Source organism: Eupeodes corollae, chromosome 3, assembly GCF_945859685.1.
Source record: "Eupeodes corollae chromosome 3, idEupCoro1.1, whole genome shotgun sequence".
NCBI classification, from domain to species: Eukaryota; Metazoa; Arthropoda; class Insecta; order Diptera; family Syrphidae; genus Eupeodes; species Eupeodes corollae.
Genome location: NC_079149.1, coordinates 84,744,494 through 84,756,681, shown reverse-complemented (window position 1 = coordinate 84,756,681; position 12,188 = coordinate 84,744,494). Strand labels below are relative to the sequence as shown.

At 37.0% G+C, this 12,188-nt stretch overlaps 1 protein-coding gene across 2 annotated transcripts in view; it reads left to right on the top strand.

The window, feature by feature from the left end:
- LOC129949194 (putative uncharacterized protein DDB_G0281251) overlaps positions 1 to 12,188 on the top strand; it is a 157,913-nt gene that overhangs the window by 91,709 nt on the left and 54,016 nt on the right. For both annotated transcript variants that reach the window (XM_056060482.1, XM_056060481.1), the window contains exon 3: positions 6,218 to 7,010. In XM_056060482.1, the coding sequence (XP_055916457.1) occupies positions 6,218 to 7,010 (793 nt within the window). The remainder of the gene's footprint in view (positions 1 to 6,217; positions 7,011 to 12,188) is intronic.

Here is a 12,188-nt window from a genome sequence, read left to right as displayed (position 1 = left end):
ATTATCACAGTGTCCATAATTTAAATAATTGATATTGTGTGTGAAATTATGTTTTTTTGATATAAAAATAATTCATTCAATGTTTGTCTTCTGATTTTTGATGCATATTTAAAGCATTGGAAACCAAACATATTTTAAGTCTTTCCCTAATTTATATAAACATACGTACAATGTACCTAAGGTCAATGTTTTGAAGAGTTTTTTTTTGTAACTTTGAAATATGCAATGCTGCTCCTTGAACGCTATTTACCATTTTCCACGTGCAAAACTTTTATGTGACTTATTGTATTTTGTTTGCACTATTTAAACCTTTACGCAACGCATATATGTGTGGCACAGTATATTGCAATAGCCTTCTTCATAGTCGCTTTATATAGGTGGGATAATTAGCTTTAAAGTTCAGTAGCAGGTCATCGCCTATGTGCCCTTAGTGTGCAAATCATCAATATTTACGACACTATGCGGTAGCTTAACGACCGAATACAATCCAGTGTAGCTATGGTGGGAATATGTGATTTTTTGATGTGAGAAATGTGTAAAAGAAACATACGTTTGACTTTGTTCTTTCAATAAAAAATAGGAACCGCATAAATGCATCACATTCACATACAAAAAGCAGGGCTAAAAAGATTTGGAATTATTAAGGTTTTATTTTAACTCTAATGTTATAGAAGATGAGCACATAATTAGCAAATATAATTTTAAAGTTCGAAGATGATTGATAAAGTACACAAAATATGTATAATGTTGTTTAAATGCTTTTCAGAATTTTTAAGAACTATTTTTAACTGTGACCATAAATCTTTCAACGCAATAAGATTCAAATGATTTCTTGTAGTTGAAAAAAGATTCTCACTTGTTTTCTGTATGTGGCTTTACAAATATCCTAATTTTGCTTTTAAAAAATTAAAAAAATGTAACTTATTTTTCTGGGTATGATTATAATTTACGGACAAATCTATCTGTGTATCGAACAAGTTAAAGTCATATTAATTATTACTTTTTAATGTTATAACAAAATACAAAAATCAACAATACTACAAATCATAAAATCAGTTTTAAGTGGGAAAGGATTCAAATAAAATGTCAAAATTTTGATTTGAAAACTTTAAAACTGACAGATTATCAAAATGTTGACTGAAATTATCGATCAATAAAAAACCTTCATTTAAGGGTAAAGAGCGATTCAAATGTTTTGAGTGCACTATGATGTTTTTTAAGTGTTTCTCGTTTTTTCGAAATGAATCATCCGTCGATTACTATTTTTAACTTAAAATAGAAAGTTATTGTAATGGGTCCGATAAGTCAAATGGAAAATTTTGACATTTTTCGACGTTTAAAGGTCCCTAGAGTCGAAGTAAAAGATTTTTAGAAATATATCAGTGAGTGCGTGTGTTTGCGACATATTTTCGTCATCCATAGCTCAAGAATCAGTTGAGATATCGCCTTGAAATACATTTTGCTATACAGATAATAAGGCAGAAAGATGCAGAAAGGGCTCTCAAGAAAATTGCCTGCGTAGTTTTTCTACCATAGCACCTTAAAAAAAGGTGAACATTTTGGTTAACACTGAATATCTCATGAACCAAAAACGCTAGAGACTTGATTTAAATTGTATATATTTTAACGTGATACCAAAGAAGTATAGTTTTAGAAAAAAAAATACACGGATTTTGTATAAATCAAAAAAAACAAAAAAAAAATGTGTCACTTCAAAAATTTTACAAATGCAAAATGATTTTATCCCCAAAACAATTTCGTGCAACGAAAAATAACGTTTTTAACATTTGGTAAGGTTTTGAGAAAAATCAAGACAGTTTTTTTAATAAAAAATAAAAACTTAAAAAAAGTTGATAAAAATTGATTTTCGACTCAAATATCTTTTCAAAACCTTGAGATATTGGCTTTGAACTACTTTTATCTTTTAAAAATAATTGTTGTCAATATTCAGTAATATTTTGATAAAAATCGAATTGACAGTTTTTTTACAAAAAATAAAAAATTAAAAGAAAACTTATCAAAAATTGGTAAAAATGATTTTCGACTCAAATGTCTTTTCAAAAATTTCAGATTATGACTTTCAACTAATTTTAACTTATAATAAATATTGTTTTCACCATTTGAAAAAAGAACGATGGATCAAATTTTTGCCCTTACCAGTATTGCCAGGAAGTCTATTAAAAATAAATAGAAATTGTATGCTTGTTTTGTAGATTTCAAAGCAGCATTTGATAAGGTCAACAGACAGGCTTTGACGTATAAGCTCTCATTTCTAGGGATCTCCGGAAAATTCCTGATTATGTATTTTAAATTTTTGGAGTCATCAAGATCCTCTGTATGGGATGGATCAGAGTTTTCCGCATTGGTTTGAAACAACAGCGGGTGTTCCACAAGGCTGCATTTTGAGCCCAATAATGTTTGCTTTTTATATCGACGATATCTGTGAGGAATACTCTTTGCCGACGTCCAAGTGAAAGTTTTGCTATGCGCGGACGATTTAGTTGTACTAGCTAAAAATCCTTTCACTGTGCAGCTACAAATAAGCAGATTGAACTTCTTCTGCGAGAGGTGTTAACACAAAAAATAAAACAAAAATAATGATTCTTGAAGCGCGTCAAAAAGAAGGCTGCCGGAAGAGAATTTATCACTCAATAATGAATGTATGTTTAGAAGTAGTTCAAGAGTTTAAATATCTTGGAGTTTTGATTACGCATAATTTAAATTTTTCTAAGCTCTCAAGGAATTTGAAGCAATTCAAAGACATTTTTTCAAACGCTTGTTTAGATTACCAAATTTAACACCAAATTTTGCTATTTACGTGGAGTCTAGCGTAACGCCAATACATATTGAAAACCTCAAAATGAAGAGTGAAGAAAAGGGATTAAAGAAGTCTTCATAAAACCATATTGCTAAAACCAAAAGAGTGGAGTCAGCTAGCTATCTCACATGAAGCTTACTTACTTAAGGTGGCGCTACAGTCCGGGGCGGACCTGGGCCTCAACCAACAAGCGTCTCCAGCCAGCTCGGTCCCTAGCTAGCTGTCTCCAGTTTCGCACGCCAAGTTGGTTGAGGTCCTCTCCCACCTGGGTGCGCCACCTGAGTCGCGGTCTTCCTCTACTGCGCCGTCCCTCGGGATTGGATTCGAAGACCTTCCGGGGTGGAGCGTTGATGTCCATCCGCTCTACATGACCTAGCCATCTAAGCCGTTGGACTTTGATTCTGCTAACTAGGTCAGTGTCGCTGTACAGCCCGTACAGCTCGTCGTTATATCTTCTCCTCCATTCTCCATCTATGCGTACGGGACCAAAAATCGCCCGAAGAATTTTCCTCTCGAAGCATCCTAAGACGCTCTCATCTTTCTTTGACAGGGTCCAGGCCTCAGCGCCATAAATGAGAACCGGGATGATGAGTGTCTTATAGATGGTGATTTTACATGCTCGAGAGAGGACTTTACTTCTCAATTGCCTTCTAAGTCCAAAGAAGCAGCGATTTGCAAGAGTTATTCTTCGTTTGATTTCAGCGCTGGTGTCGTTGTCTGCATTAATAGCGGTGCCTAGGTAGACAAAGTCCTTAACTACCTCAAAGTTATAGCTGTCCATGGTGACGTTTTGTCCAAGGCGTCGTCGTTCAGTGTCCTTTTTTGATGACAGCATATACTTGGTCTTGCCCTCATTGACCACTAAACCCATCTTCTTCGCTTCCGTCGCAATGCTCAAAAACGCTCCACTGACATCACGCTTTGATCTTCCAATTATGTCAATATCATCTGCGTATCCGAGTAATTGGATGGATCTTTGGAAGATTGTGCCTCTAGTGTTGACGGTTGAGTTTTGCACAATTCTTTCCAGAACGATGTTGAAGAAGTCGCATGACAGTGCATCGCCTTGTCTAAAACCTTTTTTGACATCAAATGCATCGGTAAGATCTTTTCCGACCTTGATAGAGCAGCGTGCATTCTCCATCGTCATTCTGCACAAACGGATAAGATTGACAGGGATGCCAAAACTAGACATTGCTCGGTAGAGCTCTTCCCTATAGATGCTGTCATACGCGGCTTTAAAATCGATAAAGAGATGGTGGGTATCGATTTGAAGCTCCTGAGTTTTTTCCAAGATCTGCCGTAGTGTGAATATTTGGTCGATAGTGGACTTTCCTGGTCTGAAGCCACACTGATAAGGACCTATCAGGTTGTTGACGAATGGCTTCAGACGTTCACATAATACGGCAGAGAGGATCTTATACGCAATGTTAAGGAGACTAATGTCTCTGTAGTTGGCGCATTTTAGAGGGTCTCCTTTCTTATGTATCGGGCACACTATGCTGAGATTCCACTCATCGGGCATGCTTTCTTCCGACCAAATTTTGCAGATGAGTTGGTGCATGCTCCCTACCAAGTCATCGCCTGCTGCTTTGAATAGTTCGGCGGTGATGCCGTCAGCTCCAGCAGCTTTGTTTGACTTAAGTTTAGATATAGCTATCCTCACTTCGTCAAGGTCGGGTAGGCGGAATTGCTGATCTGCGTCGCCGAGGTTGAGTGGTTCTTTCTCCCTTACAACGGAATTCCGTTCGTCATCGCCGTTATATATTTTGGAGAAGTGATCTTTCCATATTCTCAGCATCGACTGTGGTTCTACTACGATGTTCGCTTGATCGTCTTTATAGGCTTCGGTTCGTGGCTGGTACCGGAGGTTTTTTTACCTTTTGGTAAAATTTACGAACCTCATTCCTGTTGTGACATCCCTCTATCTCCTCGATCGCGCGCTTCTCATGCTCTCTTTTTTTCGTCTAAGAAGCCGGTGCTCCTCTCTCCTCTTCTGCTCGTAAAGCTCGCGAGCAGCTCTCGTCCTTTTGTGCAGCGCCGTTTTGTATGCCTCTTGTTTCGCTGCGTGAGCTTGCCGGCATTCGTCGTCAAACCAGGGGTTTCGCTGTGGTGGCCGTGTGAAACCTAGCACTTCAGAGGCGGCATCTCTGATGGCTGCAAGGCAATGTTGCCACTGGTTTTCAATGCTTAACGCAAGAGGCATAGGACTCCTCAAGAGGTTATTAGAAACTTGATCGGAAAAGGACATGGCAGTCTCTTACGATTGTAGCCGTCTAACGTCAAATCTTCTCACAGTACTTCCTTGTTTTGGCTTGGATCGGGATATCCGTAGCCGTACCTTGGCTACAACGAGGTAGTGGTCTGAGTCCATGTTGGCCTCTCGGAATGTTCGGATATCCGGGATACTGGAGAAGTGTCGTGCGTCGATCGCAATGTGGTCAATCTGGTTGACGGTTGATTGATCAGGAGATTTCCATGTCCCCTTGTGGATATTGAGATGCGTGAACTGCGTACTAGCTACCAGAACGTCTCGCCCCGCAGCGAAATCGACCAGCCTGAATCCGTTGTCGGAGGTAGTGTCGTGCAGGCTGTATCTCCCGATTATCCCACCAAAGATGTCTTCTCTTCCTAGCTTGGCATTAAAATCTCCGAAGACAATTTTAATGTCATGGCCAGGGCACTGCTCATATGTCTTGTCCAAGAGCTCGAAGAATATGTCTTTTGGTGTCTTCATCTTTCTCCTCTGTTGGGGCATGCCCGCATATTAGGCTTATGTTGGCGAAAATTTAGCCTTGATGCGGATTTTCGTGATGCGCTCGCTCACACTGTTGAAACTTAAGACTTTTTGCCTGAGCCTAGTTCCAACAACAAATCCACACCCAAATAGACGCTGTCTTTGTTCTCGGTAGCAGTCGCCGTAGTATACATCGCAGTCTTTTAGTTTGCGTTTGCCCGGTCCATCCCATCGCACTTCTTGGATGGCTGTAATATCTGCCTTGCAGCAGTTTAGGGCTTCCGCTAATTGTTCGGCTGCACGTGGTCTGTTAAAGGACCTAACATTCCGAAGTTCGTTGTCCTTATTTCGTTTGCCCCTATCCACAGGAGAAACCTTTCGTTTTTCATGTTTTAATGAAAAGGTTAAAGACTGGTTATTCACTCTAAATTTAAATTGTATTGAATCACTAATTTAGTACTTTTTATGAAAAAATCCAATAACTGAATTTGTCACTTTAACCCTTGAAATGTGTTAATGTAAAGTTCAAATACATTAATATAACAAACATTTTGTCAGCGTCCTTTTATTAGGACTTATATTCTATTACTAACTAATGAATAAATTTTGATTTTTACTTTAAAAAAAAATCTTATAAAATCTATTTTTTTTTTCTATTTCAGGTAATATCGCAACTGACGTTCCAAAACAAACTCCTCGAGCTGCAAGAACAACATCATCATCTTCCTCCTCCTCTTCTTCTCTTTTATCTTCATCATCGCCCGAAACACCAAAAACCTCGTCGTACAATCCAACTACTGATTTAGCTTCGACTCCAGACTTAACCAACGATCCAGACAGTCTCCTTTTGGCCAACAAATTCGGCACCAAACGAAAGAGCCACTTTACAAAGAAACAATTATTCACTGAAAGTGTTGATGACAATGACACTGAACAACATCGTCATCCGATTATAAAAAAGAAAAAGAAAGAAAAAGGAATTGTTGGACTTGGTCAAAAAGAACACTCATTTACTCTGTGTCCACCGCAGCATTCTAAAGGTAAGGCATCAGCGCAAGCGTTTCATACCGAGAAGATGCTTAGCGATCGAATGCTCCTGAGCGGATATAACGCAATCGAAAACAGTAGACAACTCTGTGATAGTTCATCGTCGGCTTATTTATTCTTGGAGAAAGTGAAGAATGAAATTCAAATGGAGTCCTTGAAGGACAGTGAATTGACAAATAATAATAATGTCGTGAACAGTAGCAACAACAATAGCAACCCCAGTAATAGTAACAACAACAATAATACAATAAATAATAACAATTCGAGTGGAAATTGTAGTATAAATAATGTGAGCAGCGTAATCAGCAACAATAATAGCAATAGTAATTCAAATACCAGCAACAATAGCGTGAAGAGGGAAAGACTTAGTCCGGGCACGAATGGCGATGCGCAGTTTTCATTGTCGAGGTAATTATGACTCCGATTAATTTATATGTATTTAGGAATAGTTCAAGCTATCTTAAGTTCACCCTTTATAATTGTCAATCTAAATTCAAATAAAAAAGTTTGAACGATCAATACTATACAATTATTTTTGACAAGCTTGCTAACGAATGATGAAAAATTATGTAACTTATAATATATGTTTTTATGGTCAAGAATACAGCTTTATTATAAAGATATAGGTTTGCCATTATGTTTTGACAATTATTTGGTGTTAGTGGCCGCCGCGATTGACACTAATAACTTCCAGCCTAAAGAGCCTACAAGAACGCACCGAATATTCTCTTCCAAGGCGATAATCATCTGATGTTTATTTAAGTAGACAAACCATTCCAAATAACCCTTCAAAAACAAATCCAGCAGAATAGCACGATCTTGAAGGCTACCAAGCAGTTCCTCGGCGCGACGTAATGTAATGAGGCCGTAATAAGCATCCCGTTGCGCTAACCGAACTATGATTAATTTCCTATAGGGAGTTATTGTAATCCGATTTTTCAAAGTTTAAAGCTCCTAAATCAAAGACTTTTATAAGGCATGTGAACTTACGTTTGTAAGTTTGACGACTGTTTTTACAAGCAAAAAAACCCTACAAAAACTCAAGTCATAAGAAAACAAATACAAATATTAAATTAAAATTTTTCACATCCCTTAAAATATTGTTTTAATATTTTTTTAAATTTTTAGATAAATGAACACATATGATTCGAAAGTTATCATTGTAGGTCGCTTATAAAATTTGTTACTTATTTGGTTCGCCAGTACCCGTGGCATAATGGTTAGTGCGTTGGACTGTCATGTAAGGGGTCTTGGGTTCAATCCCTACCCGTGCCACCTTAACTCAAAAAAAAAAAATAATTTTCGCGGTGACAAATCCTTCAAGAGTAATTCTTGTCATGAAAAAGTGCTTTCTCAAATTAGCCATTCGGATTCGGCCTAAAAATTGTAGGTCCCTTAGATCCCTGACAACAGTACTCGCACACAGGAATGGTTGAAAGTTGTAAGTCACTAGGCCCTGGTTTCCAACGGACTGTTGCGCCACCCAATTTAATTTATTTACTTATTTGGTTCGAGATATTAAAACAGGGTCTATGGTCCTTATTTCTTCCTTGGAACGTTCATAGAATTGAAGTTAACTTGTCGCGGTAGCGGCCGTTGTTGGAAAAACATTAATTAGCGTAACACAGATTTTAATATTCAATATTTTCATTGAAAATTGTACATTGTTTTTAACAGAAAGTGTAACTAAATGAAAATGTTGGCTTCTAAAAAGATCATAATGTCCACACAGACTTACTTCTTTAAAACAATCAAAATGTCTACCTATGGACATATTTTACGTTTGAGATTTAAAACTATTTCCTGGCAAATTGTTCATGGTTTTTATGTTCTCTTGCGTAGTCTAATTTAATTTTACCAACCTAAATAATATACACACACACAAGACGTACACTTCTTTAGTCTCAAAGTTATTGTGACTTGTTGGCGTCCATAACTATATTTTCAAACAACTTATTATTACTGCACATTAAAAAAATACTAAGTGACTTCAAATTCAATAAAACAGTATTAACTGATCATAAAATCATTCAAAGAAATAAAAACATTGCTAAACCGAGTTCTAATATCCTGGTACCTCAAACTTGAGGGTCTAATGTATCGAAGTTTTATCTCCGAGTGAGATCTAAATCAGAGTTCTAACGCCCGAATTCTTGATGAAGAAATGATTTATAAATTAACCGAGTTCCAATTTTTTAATTAACTGACTTTTTCAAGGAATTGGCCGTAAGTAAATTTTTTTTTTATTTCGAAATGTTGTTTTCAAATTTACAAAATATTGAATTGAAAAAAATGTATGGCCATGGTTAAATTTTATTTTATCAAAAAGATTATCGTTTTATTCGAAACATATGTACATAAATTCACTGTTCGCAATAATAAAATTTTATTTCTTTACAATCTTAATGAATAGAACTATTAACTGGTAGCAATTGTCAAAACATAACCCCACTTATTGCTTTTTATAAATAGATCAACAAGAATAAACCAAAGTTCTTTTTTCCTGGATTAAAACATAAAAATCCTGCCGTCTGCCCCGCATAATAAATTATAAATCATAACAACGATTTTTTAATATCCTATGTAGCACTTCTGGATGCTAAACAACACATGCATGAAACTCCAACATCCATCGGCACCTCCACATCTTGTTTTTTTTTTCATCTTAGTTAAAATAATAAAGTTTCATTTTGTTCCTAAAGATAAATATGCTCCACTCACAAAAGATAGTTTTGTTCCTCTGCAATTCAACAGCTCGAATTTGCAACAATAAACAATACAAAATATCACGATAACTCGTTGACTTATTTTGTATCCGTAGACACGAAATGTTTAACTATTGGTGAAAAATAAAAAGTGAAAAAAAAACGCAATTCACAGAAGTTTGGCTGATTCTGATATGTGCATAATTGTATACTTTACTTATTTGATAATCATTCTCTAAAGTTTTAATGCATTTTCTTGTCGCACCAACTTGCTTAGATAAAAATATATTATTGTTAAACTAACTAAATTGAAAAATTGATTAAAATAACTGGTTTCTTGCTATTTTTATGGTAAATAGAATCAAAACTTGTTTCATAAATAGTTTTATAAGAATATTCATATCAACATTATTAAACAAAAATTAGTATAAGCATTATAAATTTACCAAAAAATGTACACAAACAGTATACAATACAATCGAAAGAGCGTAATAATAAACAATAACATTTCGGACAAAAAATTACCAATAATTGAATCATAAAATGAGAGCCACGGGGAGCTTTGAAAATTATCAAAGGTTTTATTTTGTCTAGACCCCAAGTTTGGGATTCCTATAAAGAATCCCTCAAAAAGTATAAACTAGAATTGAGAATAGCCAAAAGATCCTCATGGAGATCCTTCTGTAACTCAATAGAAGAATCCGCGGAGGCATCAAGGATAAGGAAGATTCTCTCGACAAATCCAACCATGCCTAGTTGTCTTAAAAACTCAGATGGTACATGGACTAACTCTTGCGAAGAAACGCTAAACCTGCTATTAGACTCCCACTTCCCAGTCAGTACAGTCCTGGGTCGGGTATTAACTTAATTTTTCCTCAAGGTCTGGTTACAAAAGAAAAATTAACATGGGCTCTGAATAGTTTCAAACCTTACAAATCTCTAGGTCCAGATCAAATTATACCAGCTGAACTACAATATACCATTGATATAACTTCGCCCATCATTGAGATGATCTTTATAAGTTGTATAAATCTGGTCTATATACCTCAGCGATGGAGAGATGTAAAGGTAGTTTTCATTAACAAGGCGGGCAAATGCTCGCATGTCAAGGACCTAAGACCTATTAGCCTATCATCTTTCATTCTCAAAACTCTGGAACGATTGATCGATATCCATATACGTAACAACATTGAGAAGAGACTATCAATGTCTCAGCATGCTTACTGCAAAGGGAAATCGGTAGAAACAGCCTTGCACACTCTGGTAAAAACTATCGAATACTCCCTAGAGAAAAAGGAATACACTATGGTGGCCTTCTTGAATATTGAGGGCGCTTTCAACAACGCTGACACATCCGCTATCACTTCTGCTATGACGACCTTAAATGTCAAATACTCAATCTGTGAGTTGATTAATCTAATGCTAAAAAGCAGGATCATCAATTCTAGTTTGGGAGATTTTTGCACAAAAGGGTCTATCAGTAGAGGCACTCCGCAAGGTGGTGTTCTGTCTCCTCTCCTGTGGAACATAGTGGTTAACCAACAACTAATATCCCTTGAGAGGGATGGCTACAGAGTGGTTGCGTATGCCGATGATGTTGCTATCGCTGTCACAGGGGGACATCTTAATACACTGAGAGACCTCCTCCAAAATGCACTCAATATGTTTACTAGATGGGCTGATAACTGCGGACTTAGTATCAATCCTCAAAAAACAGACCTCGTCCTTTTCACACGGAAATACAAGATCCCAGTAATTGCACCTCCTTCAATAAAAGGTATACCACTAATTTTTACCAATGAAGCCAAATACCTTAGTCTGATATTGGACAAAAAATTAAGTTGGAAATCCAATATACAGGAAAGAGTTAAAAAAGCTACAGTAGCTCTTTTCCTTTGCAAGAAAGCTATAGGAAGCAAATGGGGTTTTCAACCTCGCATAACCTACTGGCTATACACATCGGTCATCCGACCAATACTTGTGTACGGGGTTGCAGTATGGTGGACTGCACTGGAGAAAGTCACATACTGCGACATACTCAGCAGAGTTCAGCGCACTGCATGTCTCTGCATAAGCAGGGCATTGAGAACCACACCCTCAGCAGCGTTAGACACTCTCCTCCATCTGACACCCCTCGACATCTTCAGTAAACAAGTGGCAGCGAGTACAGAGATAAGCCTCATCTCAATGGACCAACAACAATGTGGGCCACTCCATCATTTTGAACCTCTTTGGTTCTATACCAAAGTACATAGACTACACTATACCTGAACCCCTATTTGGAAAAAACTTCCAGGTATCCATTCCATCCAGAGATGAATGGGAAGACAAAAAAACTCCTGGATAACAAAAGTATTCATTTTTGTACAGATGGATCCAAGACAAATGAGGGAGTTGGTAGTGGTGTGTACTCATAAAAGCTTAATCTAATCATCTCATTCCGCCTAATCATTGTAGCGTCTTTCAAGCGGAAATTTCAGCGATCAAAGAGGTTCTCTCCTGGCTAAGAGAAAACGTGATATCAACGTCTGATATCGGCATCTTCTCTGACAGTCAAGCTGCTATCAAATCCCTTGACGGTATCTCGACCAAATCTTTAACCGCCCTCGATTGTCGATCGTCTCTTAGGGAGATGGCGCAGCAATTTAACTTTTGCGATAGCAAATTCTAGGTGGAACAGCTTACCAACATGCGCAGCCACAAAACTCATATGGCCTTCACTGGACCTAAAGCGCTCTAAAGACTTGTTATCTCAAAGGAGACTTCATATTAGCTCCCTAATAGAAACTTCATCTGGGAGACTACTCTTTTGATAATCCCAGTGAAATAGCTAAAAAGTATATCAAATATCTGTATCTGTAGTACCCGTGGCATGATGGTC